This window comes from Echinops telfairi, unplaced genomic scaffold (genome assembly GCF_000313985.2).
Source record: "Echinops telfairi isolate 266 unplaced genomic scaffold, ASM31398v2 ScPeMD7_15;HRSCAF=58, whole genome shotgun sequence".
Lineage (NCBI taxonomy): Eukaryota > Metazoa > Chordata > Mammalia > Afrosoricida > Tenrecidae > Echinops > Echinops telfairi.
The window spans coordinates 9,310,768-9,323,669 of record NW_022103912.1 but is presented as its reverse complement, the minus strand read 5'-3'; the positions used below and the strand labels follow the sequence as shown (position 1 = coordinate 9,323,669).

The 12,902-nt window shown below is 47.1% G+C and overlaps 1 protein-coding gene across 1 annotated transcript in view; it reads left to right on the top strand.

Annotated features, from left to right (window-relative positions):
• NCKAP5 (NCK associated protein 5) overlaps positions 1-12,902 on the top strand; it is a 734,641-nt gene that overhangs the window by 586,863 nt on the left and 134,876 nt on the right. Inside the window, exons 11-12 of the mRNA XM_045287417.1 lie at positions 7,317-11,101; positions 11,911-12,088. Coding sequence (XP_045143352.1) covers positions 7,317-11,101; positions 11,911-12,088 — 3,963 coding nt within the window. The remainder of the gene's footprint in view (positions 1-7,316; positions 11,102-11,910; positions 12,089-12,902) is intronic.

Here is a 12,902-nt window from a genome sequence, read left to right as displayed (position 1 = left end):
CTTCAGCATGGTCCTTTACCATGTTTGTAAATAGCTGCTTCTGTCAGCTAAGGAGCCCTGGTGCTGTCAGATGCATGCTGGGTGTGTTGTTCTAACCCACCAGAGGGGAAAGATGAGGGACCAAAGATTTACAGTCCCAGAAACCTTAAAAAGGTTATGTTTAGTCCAAATTGACTCGATGGAAGGAGGTTTGTTGGTTGGTTGGTGACTCCCATCTGCCAATGGCCTTCCACAAGCCGAAGATCCTCCATTCTTTGAGCAACCATCTTTGCAAAGGGTTTTATTAACTCCCTAATCTTGGCAAAAAGCAAAAGTAAGAATGAAAACTCCCAATCACACTATCTGCAGAGCATTGTTTTCTATCATTTATATAAACTTAACAGAAACCAAACGCATCCGTAACTTCTAGAAAATAGGAGTGAAGTAGGAAGGTCGGTATTACCTGAAAAAGATCTCAAGCTTGAATTGTGAGCTTCTTCCCTGGGACTCAGACTCCTAATACAAAGTCTGGAGACGGGTGCATTTTCAAAATTGCTCCCACTAAGGACCATGGGAGACCTGACTGCTCCCTAAAAGATGAGCCGGGTTTCCTCTCTTTGTTGTTATGACGCCCTCCCAGAACCCTTTGCTCTGCTTTTTTCACTCTCACACTGCTCTCTCTCTCTCTCTCTCTCTGGTGTGTACAGGTGTGTGGCTCAAAATTTTCCACTATCCTGTAGATGCGAACACGTGTTAGCTCGCAGAGTCCCGGGGGAGGAGGGTGCATGCTAGTGTGGAAATGCTAACAAGAGCTATACTCTGAGCCAAGGTTGGTAAAGACTGAAACCCTAAGATCCCTCCCAGTGAAGTTCCCACATTCATCTTACAGCCTTCAAAAAAAAAAAAAAGAGGTCAGCTCCCACAGTCCACTCATTTCCTTATATTCTAGTGCGTTACGAAATTGTGTAAGTCCTCCTTAAGCCGTGGGTGCAAGGACTCCGTTTTGACACTGACTAACGGGGAGGGAAGAAGTGGAACTGAGCCTGACACTGCAGCAGTGTAGCGCCCTGAGTAGACGTGTGGACGCTGGAGTGAGGCTGCCTGAGGTTAGGCCTCTGTAAACTGAGATTTTTGGGTTGAGATCACACAAGCAGTCAGAGCAGGAGTGAGACATTTGGACTGCAGCGTTCTTGGCCCTTCCCACTCTGGTGCTTTTGAGACCGTTCACAAGTGAAATGAGAATGGCATCGTCTCCTTTACTGTGTTATTCTAAAAACAAAATTATTCCCTGTAATAAGTAACTTGTCTATAGCAGATGCTCAGAAAGTATGAGTGTCCTTTTTGGCCTGTTTGCTTTATTGCTGGTACAAATGAGAAAATATGAACTATCTGGTGAATGCAACTTTTTCCTATCTTTTCCTGTACACTTTCTAAACTAAATCTGACTTGACCTTTGGGAAAGTAGAAAATGCAGAGAAAAAAACCCAGTGGGGTCAAAGGAAGCTGTCTAAATTGCACTAAAGGCATAAGTGAAAAGCAAGCTTTCAGGAATTGATAGAATACCAATTTATGTGTTTCAACAAACTGCTGCTGCATTTAAGAACTCACTAGTCTATGCCAAGACATTTGGAAGACAGTCACTCGGTCAAGTCACTGGAAGAGGTCCATGTTTGTGCCAAGTCCAAAGGAAAGCAATCCAAAAGTATGTGGGCATTTTTTTAAACGAAATCATAATAACACTTGCAAGTAAAAATTTGCTGAAGATGATTCTAAAATGGTTGCAAAGGTTGCTGCCATCAATTCAAACAGGATTCAGAAAAGCATCTGGGATAGGGATTCAATTGATGAGATCAGATTGATCCTAGCTGAAAGCAGAGAACATCAAAAGATGGGTATGTGTCTGGTACTATGACAAAGCATCCGACTGTGTGTATCATAGAAAACCATGGGGAGCATTTTGAGGAGTGCAAATTTCAGAGCATCTCACAGTGCTCATACAGAACCTATACATACACTCAGAGGTCTCATTACAACAGAACAAGGAATACTACATAGTTTAAAATCAGGAAAGCGATTGTATGCTTTCAGCATGCTCACTTAGACTGTGTATTTAGTAAATAACCGGAAATTGGACTCTATGAAGACAAATGCAGCGTCAGGATTGGAGGAAGGCTCATTAGCAGCCTTCGGAATACCAAGAACACACCATTGCTTGCAGAAGCAAGCGTGGAAGCACTTGCTGATGACAGTCGTAGACTGCACCCTGCACCATGGATCACAGCTCAATAAAAAGAGAACCCAAATCCTCAGAACTCGATCAAAAGACAACATCATGATAATGGGGGGGGGGGGAATGAATTATCAAAGATTTCAAGTAAACACTCCTGGAAGCAACAATCAAGAAATCAAATGATGGGGGGTTTTTTTTAGGTCAATGTGGTGCAAAAAACTTCTTTCAAGTGTTGAAGAGCAAGGCTGTCGCTTTGAGGACTAAGGCGTGTTTGACCGTGGTATTTCAATCCCTTTAGCTGCATGTGAAAGCCGGGGACTGATGCACTTCCTTTGCACCATGGCGTTGGTGAAGACTATTGAAAGCACCATGGACTTGTGAGAAGAACAAACACATCTCTCTTAGAGGAAGTGCGACCAAAACGCTCCTTCGAAGAGAGATGGGTGAACGTTCCTCTCATGGACTTCAGACATGGTATCATGAGGCATTTCCCTGGGAAAGGCTCTCATAGTTGGTAAAGCAGATCTCAGAGGCTAAGGGAAAGAGTCAACTACATGGATTGACAGCGTGGCTGCAACAATGGACTCAAACATAGCAATTGTGAGGAGGGTGCACCACTGAGCAGAGTGTCGTAGTTTTGTACAGTAGAGGCTGGAAAGGACCGTCAAGCACCTAACCACAATAGTAAATCATGACTGTAAGTTTCTAACAACGAATGCCAGTTTTACATATGGAAGCAAGGAGATGTGTGTATGCTTACATCTAGGGAATTCAGATGATTTTTATATTCATTGCTTACTAAAGAAACTCATCAAGTTGCAGGTGATTCATCTACTACCTAATATTAGACCTGGATGGATCAAAAAGGTAGGCTAGGCAGATAAAATACCCAGACTCTCGACAACAAAGACTCAAAAAACGATCTAAGCTGAATCTGGATAGCAGCCCTCTAGACCTAAGTACCAAAGGGGAGGAATTTTTAAAATTTTATTGAAAGTAGTGATGGGAAGAAACTGAACAAAATAGTGACCACTGAGGCACATACATTTTCAATTGTCAACGAGCCTGCCATAGCATAGACATTCTGATTCATTGCAAGTAGCTTTCCCATCAGCGCAGGTACCAGGTAACTTAACCGGTCTCTCAGGATCACATGAGCACCCACACTGGTGACCGGTGACCAGAGGGGTGTGAGCTCCCTTCTTACTCCGTAGCATCTCCTAGTGACCAGGCCCTGGCCCCTCCCACTGTCACTAGTTCTCTACGACTCCTTTTTTTTTTTTTTTTACTTTTTCCCTTTCCTAGTTCCTCCCTCTTCCACTTTTTTCCCTCTTTATTTCCCTTCCCCCTTTCTTGTAGACACGACAGAACAGGTGCCCGATCACCTCCGTGGTCTTTTATGGCCACGGTTGGCGTTATGTGCTCCCCCATCATGTTTCACTGCTAGATCTTGTGCCAGGGCTGTGCTGCGCTATTTATCCCTAAATCTTCCTTCTTTGCCTCCCTTGTTTTCCCTTTTTCTTTTCTGGCTAGCCTCCACTTTTCCCCACTTTCTTTGCTTTGCTTTCTCCCGAGCAGGAAGCGCCTCCGCCCACACCCCTCCCCACCCTCCCTCCCCCTTAGTGAGCAGGAGCTGCCTCTACAGCCTCTGTGGTCAGTGGCGTGCACTCCACGAACCAAGCACCACGTGCCAACCACAGCCGTCTTTGACAGCTAGCGCTTGTGCTATGGTGTGTTTTTGTTTCATTTTCTTTTTTCCCTCGCCTCCCCCACCCCCAACTCATTGTTTTCTTTTCTATTTCTTCTTCTAGGCCTCCTTCCCCACCTTTCATCCTCCCCTTTGTAATAACCGCAACTACTAGTTGTAATAAAATCATCAGTGATGCAGTTATAGAACTTTCTTTTTTTTTCCAATTTCTTTTTTTAAATTTTTTAAAAATCATTTTATTAGGGGCTCATACAACTCTTATCAGAATCCATACATACATCAGCTCTGTAAAGCACATTTGTACATTCATTGCCCTCATCATTCTCAAAACATTTGCTCTCCACTTAAGCCCCTGGCATTAGGTCCTCATTTTGCCCCTCCCTCCCCGCCCCCCCCTCCCTCATGAGCCCTTGATAATTTATAAATTATTATTTTGTCATATCTTGCCCTGTCCGACGTCTCCCTTCACCCACTTTTCTGTTTTCCATCCCCCAGGAGGGGGTCACATATAGTTCCTTATAACAGGTTCCTTCTTTCCAACCCACTCTCCCTCTACCCTCCCAGTATCGCCACTCACACCACTGGTCCTTAAGGAATCATCCGCCCTGGATTCCCTGTGTTTCCAGTTCCTATCTGTACCAGTGTACATCCTCTGGTCCAGCCAGACTTGCAAGGTAGAATTCAGATCATGATAGTGGGGGTGGGGAGGAAACATTTAGGAACTAGAGGAAAGTTGTGTTTTCCATCATTGCTACATCGCACCCTGACTGGCTCGTCTCCTCCCCGAGATTCCTCTGCAAGGGGACCTCCAGTGGCCTACAAATGGGCTTTGGGTCTCCACTCCACACTCCTCACATCATTCACTATGGTAAGATTTTTTTTGTTCTGATGATGCCTTATACCTGATCCCTTCGACACCCCGGGATTGCATAGGCTGGTTTGCTTTTTCCATGTGGGCTTTGTTGCTTCTGAGCTTGATGGCCGCTTGATTACCTTCAAGCCTTTAAGCCCCCAGACGCTATACTTTTTGATAGCCGGGCACCATCAGCTTTCTTCGCCACATTTGCTTATGCACCCATTTGTCTTCAGTGATCCGTTCTACACCTCGTGATCACACAGGCTGATATGTTCTTCCATGTGGGCTTTGTTGCTTCCAGTTATAGAACTTTCAAGTGAAGTGGAAGTCAAGATAATATCAAGTTAGGTTGGACCTTTGTACTTAGCAAAATGTTAGTAAATTACAGAGTAGCCGAAAATAAAATTAATAAATGTCCTCATGAAATTTTTAAAAAGAAAATCATCAAATCTCATAATCATAAACCAGCAGCAAAAGGGGAAATGATAATAACATCGATCAACAAAATTAACTCAGCTCGTAAAGTATATAGAGCAAACTCACCATCAACATGACACCCCATAAAAAAAAAGAACAAAATGACAGCAATAAATCAGACTGGACAATGAACAAGGAAGACCAGAGAAAAGCGGATGCATTGTAATGATAATGTTGAAAGTGCCATGAACTGCCAGAAGAACAAACCGATCTGTTACGAAAGATAAACAGCCAGAATACGCCTTAGAAGACCGGACGGCACGACCTCATCTCATAATGTTGGCCCTCTCAATAGGAGGAAGTAGAGCCTTGTAAAGGGCATCACACCTGATGAAGTAGAGGGCCAGAGGAAAAGAAGTCAACCTTGACAAGATGGAGCGACAGAGCGACAGTGGGCTCCAACATACAAATTGTGAGGCTGGTGTCAGACCCAGCGGTGTTTGACTCATTTGTACAAGTGGCTATTGGGTGCTGTCAAACTGGTTCCCACCCAAAGAGACTTGTGCACAACAGAACAAAATACTGCCTGATCCTGTACCTTACTGCCCTAGATCCTTATCCACTGTATTACTCCCACGTAGGAATCACTTCCTCCACTTTTTCCTAAGATAAACCCGTCTATTTTTCAAGGACTAGATAAACCAAAACTAAACTCACTGCCATTGAGTTGATTGAGACTTAAGCAGCCCTGTAGTTGAAGCCTACTATAAGTAGACGTATCCTAGGCTACCCTCAGTGCCATTGAGTCCATTTTGATTTCTGGTGACCCTGTAGGACAGAGTAGAACTGGCCCAGTGGGTTTCTGAGACTGTAAGTCTTTACAGGAGTAGAAAGCCTTGTCTTTCTCCCTTAGAGCAGCTGATGGTTTTGAACTGGTGACCTTATAATTAGCAGCCCAACTCGTAACCACTACACCATCAAGGCTCCTAATTGGGACCATACAACCTCATTTTTCTCCCACAGAATAATGGCTTATGGGTTTGAAGCACCAACAGTCCAACGCTTAATCCCCGGTGCCACCAGGATGACTTCCATTTTTTAGGGAATGCACAAAAAGCTCATGCCTGTTGAATTAATTCTGACTCGTAGTGACCCTATAGGACAGAGTAGAACTGCCCTGTGAGTTTCTGAGACACTAACTCTTTACAGGAGCTGAAAACCCCGTCTTTCTCTGTGGAGCAGCTAGTGGTTTCGAACCGCCGAACTCATGGATCCGAGCCCTTGCAGATCGTACCCATTCTGCCAGCAGGCCTCCTAGGGACTATGTATGTTTTAGAGAAAACAAACAAACGTGTCTCATTTGTCTTTCCTGATTTCTTTTTTCTTTCCTCTGAATTCCCAGAATATCTCCTACTTGCTGCATTTGTATTTCCCATTGGCTTCTTGGACTTATAATTGTTTGTGCCCAAGTCTTCTCTCTCCCCTGCTGGCCTGTGAGCTTCCAGAGGGCAAGGCTCTTACCTTCAACAGAGCTCCTTCGAAGTAGTATAGGATCCGACCAAGTACATAAATGGTTACTGCATTGTTTATGAATTACAGTGAACCCTTGTTTATCGCGGTTCATCGGTTCTAGACCCTACCGTGATAAATGAAATTCCATGAAGTAGGATTCCTTAGTTGTAAATCAAATATTTTCATAGTTAGAGCATAGAGGACATGAAAAAATACCCTTTAGTCACCATGACACTCGTATTACCCAATTTATTAAACGAAAAAGGGAAAATACAGTAAAACATTTTGGACGTTACAATGATCATTTATTATTTATGATATTATTTATGGCATCAAGCATGTACAGTATGAGCCAATCAGTGGCAGTCATGACAGAGCATGCGCTGTTCCGCCAAAACCTCGATAGAGTGAAGCCGCGGATGTCGAAGGGCGAAGTGGCGAGGGTGCACTGTACTTAGCATACGCATTTAGATGTGATTACACACCAACTACTGTACCTCTAAGATGAAGTCTAACTTAGGTCTAGTTATGAACACTTTCTTTTACATATTTGTGATGCACATGGTTCAACCTGTCTTGATATCTACTCCTCTTTCTCCCCCTCCCGCCCCCAGCAATCATCACAAAACTGGGCTAAAAGGCTCTGTATCGGCTCCTCACTCCCAAGTGGCATGGCCAGCATAGCAGACGAACTACCTCTGACGCGTGTCAAGGAAAGCCACATTTTGGAGGGCCTCCGGAAGCTACAGAAGCGAAATGTGTTCCTCGAACCCCCTTCCGTGATAACCAAATGGGGTTATAAAGATTGTATGAACTCCAACGAAGGAATATATTCCCCAGGAATTAAGGGTAGCGGCCCCAGCGAGTGCCCCCCCTGCCAGCCAGCTGACACGGGGAGCCCCTGCACAGCATGGCACAAGGCGTTTGTTGACGACACAGATGCCCACGATGACGCTGATGAAGAATCTTCGTCCTTGGCAGTGCTCCCAGCCCTTCCAAATCAGGGCTGTAGGCTGCACGGTGGCACATTGACCCAGAGTGTTTCTGACAGTCTCCTGGGCTGGGAGCTGAGAGGAAACCCCTTTTGGGAAGGCACTGCCTCCGTGTGTCCCCGGGAAAGGCCTGAGAAGTTGAGCATCTGGGTAAGCAACTGTCCTTCAGAGGGATGTGCCCCCAGGTTGGGCCCCAGGTTGCAGGTGCCTCCCTTCCGGAGGGTGAGAGACCAGCCTCAGCGGGGTTCCCTAGCTCTGAGCCCCCCGCTCTCGGACACCGACGACAATGAGACCCTGGATGAGTTGCACATTGACAGCAGTGATGAGCAAAGCCCTTCGGACTTGTCCGCCACTGCTGAGACCGACAAGTCCCTGGAGAACCCGGACCTCCCCCTTGGACTCGGAAAGTGTCCATTTGCGTCTCCCGATGAGAAGGCGAGACAAGGACCCGTCGACTTAGAGAACAGACCAAAGACATTTCGTGCCATGACACAGCAAACGGTTGTCAAAAGGACTTCTTCGGCAGAGTGCACGACTGTCATCTTTGATGCGGAAGATGGCGAGCCCATTGCGCTCGGCTCTCGCCAGGCCGGACTTGTCACGGTGACTGGAAAGGACATGTCCATCAGGCAGGTCTCTTCTGGACCCACCGCCGACCACACTGAAATTTTACCTCAGGGAATTGTCCTGCAGCCAGGACCGGATGCAAGGGACTACGCTTTCTTGGAGATATCTGCAGAGGAAATGGAGACAAACATTCCGAAAGATAATACAGATGCTGTCCCCCTGGACCTCCCAGCATCTCTCAGCCCCAGGACAGTCACGCAGAAGAATGCTCAACGACAAAAGTTGGCCAGACCAACATACAATATGTCATGGCAGAATCATTCCCGGTCTGCAGTGCCCACGGGTATCCAGCAAAAGCAAAGTCTGACGAAACTACCTGCCAGGGGGACGTCTTCATCTCAGCAATCAGAAAGAATGGAGCCGGAAGCCGCCACCAGGGTCCCCTCATCTGACCCACTGACTCTTGAAAAATCACCAGCCTGTGCTCCTGGGAGACTCCCACAGTTCCGGAAAACCGAGGGCTCAGCACAAGTCTTTGATTTACGACCAGACTCATACATTCCCAAGCTCCTCACCCAGCTTCCTCACAGCTCAAAGATGCCCAGCAGGAGGGACTGGTCTCAGTGGTCCAGGAGCCAGATTCCGGGGTCACGGTTGCTGCCAAGGTCCCCCATAGAGCCAAGTGACGACCGAGAGCCCCCCACGAGAGATGCGCACTCTGACTCGGGGCCAGATGCAGGAGCTAAGCCCCCACCAGCCCCTCCAGGCAGGTCATTGTCACTACTGATCAGACCCAGTTACGACCACCCGTCACCCCTTTCATCTGCCACGTCTGAAACCAGGGTCCCCAATAAAGCATCTAAGAAGATACTCAAACCCAAAGTATTTCCCACTCCAGTCATTGCTCCTCCTCAGGCTGTGACAGACATTCAGGGGAAGAAACCTTCTATGGCCTTCAAAAAGCCTGTCTTCACTAACCTTCTGCCTTCCACAGAAACCGGGATTCGCACCAGATGCCCCAGCCATCCCCCCTGCAGCTCATTTTCAGTGAGGGCACCTGGACCTCTAAATCCCTCTCCAAAGAGAGGTGTCCCACGGACCTCTCCGCACCAAACTCTTGGGACCACACACATGGACACAGGACTAGGGACTCCCAAGAATTGTCCCTCAACCTGTGAGGCACTGGAAACCCTGTCCTCTAAGAGTGAACCTCCAGGAAGAAAGGGACAATTGAACCCCAGTGTCCCCACATCCCCCAAGTCTTCCTCTTTAGGGCAAAATGAGTCACCATCTTCTCAGGTTCCCAGTATCCCATCATCAGCATCATCACCATCACCGTCACCGTCACCATCCTCCCACAAAAACAGTCATCCCCGACACAGTCATCCAAACCCTCATGAAAATGGACTGAACTCTGAGCTCCCAATGGGACTCAGCGTTCTCCTAAACCCTCCCCAGTTGCTCAGGAAAAGCTCTCCGGTGTCAGGGAAACAGGAGAAAGACAGTCTAAATGCAGCGTCTAAGAGCTCAGGGGCTGCGAGTAAGGCGAGGCAAGATGGACAGAGCCCAAGGAGTAGGGTGGCCGCCGAGGAGGAAACAAGCAAGGTGGATCTGGGTCCACAATCAAAAGACAACTTCGCGGCTGGGCTTTCCCTGGAAACGGTCCTACCAGCCTCACTGGAGAACTGCCTCCCTGGGGCTGATGGGAGGAACAGAATGGGCAACAAATTGGTGAAAAGATCCCTGTCTTCCAGCAAGCCACACCTGAAACCAGCTCTGGGCATGAACGGAGCCAAAGCCCGCAGCCAGAGTTTCAGCACCCACTCAGGAGACAAGCCTTCCCCCGCCCCCATGGAAGGGTCCAGCAAAGTCCGAACTCAGATAATCACCAATACTGCCGAGAGAGGCAGCTCCCTCACCCGGCAGAACTCCTTCATGGAAGGCCTGCCCAGCAAGCCCCCTGTGGCACCAGGTCCCGAGAGTCTTCCCAATGCTGGGCGGCCCCTGGGGTCCCCCTCCTATAGGCAGGGGTCTCTGGGGAGCCCTGGAAGCTCCAGCAGCCAGCAGGGTGGTCCAAGAAAGTTGCCTTTGAGGATTCTTCCAGAACCCGAAGGGCATCTCAACCCACCTGGGATGGAAGACCAGCGGACGGACACCCAGGGAGAATGTCCCGGAGGGATTGTGCCGGCAGGAGCGGGTAGCAACCACTGCAGGTGCCCGTCTACCCCAACAGACTGCCCTCATGTCCTGCCAAGCCCAGAGAGGTTGCAGTGCCCCAGTGGGTTTGAAACAAACAGGATACCCCATCTAGAGACGTCTGGAAGGCATCCAGAGGCCTCTACCACCAGGCCTGATGTTGTGAGCCCAGAAGCTCCCCTCTCACCCACCATTGAAGAAAAGGTCATGCTGTGCATACAGGAGAATGTGGAAAAGGGCCAAGGGCGAACACGGCCCACGTCTGTGGAAGCCAAGCAGAAGCCGGGGCCTTCTTTTGCCAGCTGGTTTGGGTTTCGGAGAAGTAGGCTTCCAGCCCTGAGTAGCAGGAAAGTGGAGGCCCCTAAACCCAACGTGGGAAGGAAAGACGCGAAAGGCTTGGGGTTGGGAAGCAAACAGCTCAGATCGGAGAGGAAAAAGGAAAGGAAGAAACCCGAACTGCAGGGTGAGATCGAACACGGGCTCAACGGGGCCACCGAGGCAGCGGATGGCCTGGGCGTTAGTTTACCAAGGCACCACAGCCTGAAGACCCCACAAGACACGTACCACCCAGTCACGTGTGAACTGAGACATGGACCCGGGACGTGTCCGCCCAAAGATGCCTTCATGACGGAACTTTTGAACAGGTAACTCACTGGAGAAAAGAGGCGTGATGTAGCGGGGGTGCGGGTGGGGTTGCTCTGGGAAATACGGTTCTTTGCTCCCTGCATGCAGTTCCATGCCGCCAGGCAAGCTTGTTTTTCATACCAGCAAAAATGCATCGTATCACCCTTTCATCCATTAGCCAGAGTTTAAATAGCAAAATAAAAGTTAGCAGTAAAATGATCATTTAGTGCATGTGACTTGGTTAACCAAACCAATGGGCTTTGAAGTTAAAGAATGGAAAATATTATCAAGGTTGCTAGAAATTCAACCTACACTTTGGAACCATGAATGCATCCACATGGCATGAAATAAATGGAGGAAAATTACACATATGTTTTTAAAGGATGTTGGTCTCAAGCAAAAGGTCTATTTAGAAAGTTCCCAGAGATAATTACCTTTCTTGCTGATCTGACGCCGGAAATGTATTTAGCAGTCAATTTATAATAGTTTTTATTTCTCCTCCTCCTCCTGATCATATAAATAAGTTAATAAATTCCAAAATAAAACACTCCCGGCAATCAAGTCCATGCCGAGACATGGCAACCCTACAGGGTAAGCTAGAATTTGAGAATTCCCGAGACTGTAAATCTTCTTTCTCCGCGGAATTACTGGATTATCAAGGCTAAATCGACATACGTATTAGCTAGACCATCCGGTGAAGATCTGATCAAGCGTTACCACTCAGTGATCTAAACACAAAGGTTTACTACGAACATTCAAGAATTGGGAGAAGTCCAGGGCTTGAAGAAAAGCCATGTAATTTATCAGAGGAATTACTTTCTACCTGCAGAGTTGACCAGAAAGCCATTCATTCAGCAGGAAGTGGATCAAACAATGTTTCCTTCAGGACTGAGTTACAGGGCAGTTCCCAGGGCGCCTGTCTTCTTAGCAGCAACACCAGCTCTCGCGGAAACCATAAGAAAAACATGAAAGCCAAAGGCGATGTGGAAACACCGGAAGACTCCCTGGTAAGTGCTCTGCCATTCTGGTTATAATTGGTAGGTTCTGAGATAATCTCATTGGATTTTTTCCCCCTGCCCTTTGATGCTAAAGATGCCTGGCAAGAGAGTGGGAGGGAAGAGAGAGAGAGCGAGCGAGCTGATGAGAGCCATGGGAGGGAGACAGCAGGAAGATGGGAGTGGCCATGGCTCCACCCAGCACTGCAACTCAAGGATGTTTAGTCCGATGGTATAAGCACAGGACAATGATGCCACCGGTGTTATCTTAAAATTACACCCTTGTGCTGGAAATTTGATTGTCACTTCCAACATTACCAGCAATAACAACAAAAGAATGAACATTTTTCTCTATTTGTTTGTTCATATTGGGGTTTATTGCAGATGTATTTTGTGACCCTCTTGCACTTTTGTTCAGTGTTTTCCTGTTCTTCAGTATATGATGAACCTATAGGGACAGCAAGTAGAATAAGGGTGTTGGGTTTTTTTATCGGGGGAGCGGTTCAAGAGAGCCAATGGCGAGGAGTTCAATAAGGAAGAGAATGTTTTGAAACTGGTTGTGGTAGCAATTGTACAGTAGTGCTTGATGTGATTGAACCATGGAACAATATGATATCTATTAACTCCCAATGAAATGGTTTGGGGGAAAAAATATTTGAGAAACTATTTAACACAACATTGACTATTTTTGATGCTTTGATGTAAACATTGTTTAGTTTTTGTTTTGTTTTTATCATTTTATTGGGGGCTTGTACAATTCTTATCACAATCCATACATACATCCATTGTGTCAAGCACATATGTACATTTGTTGCCATCATCATTC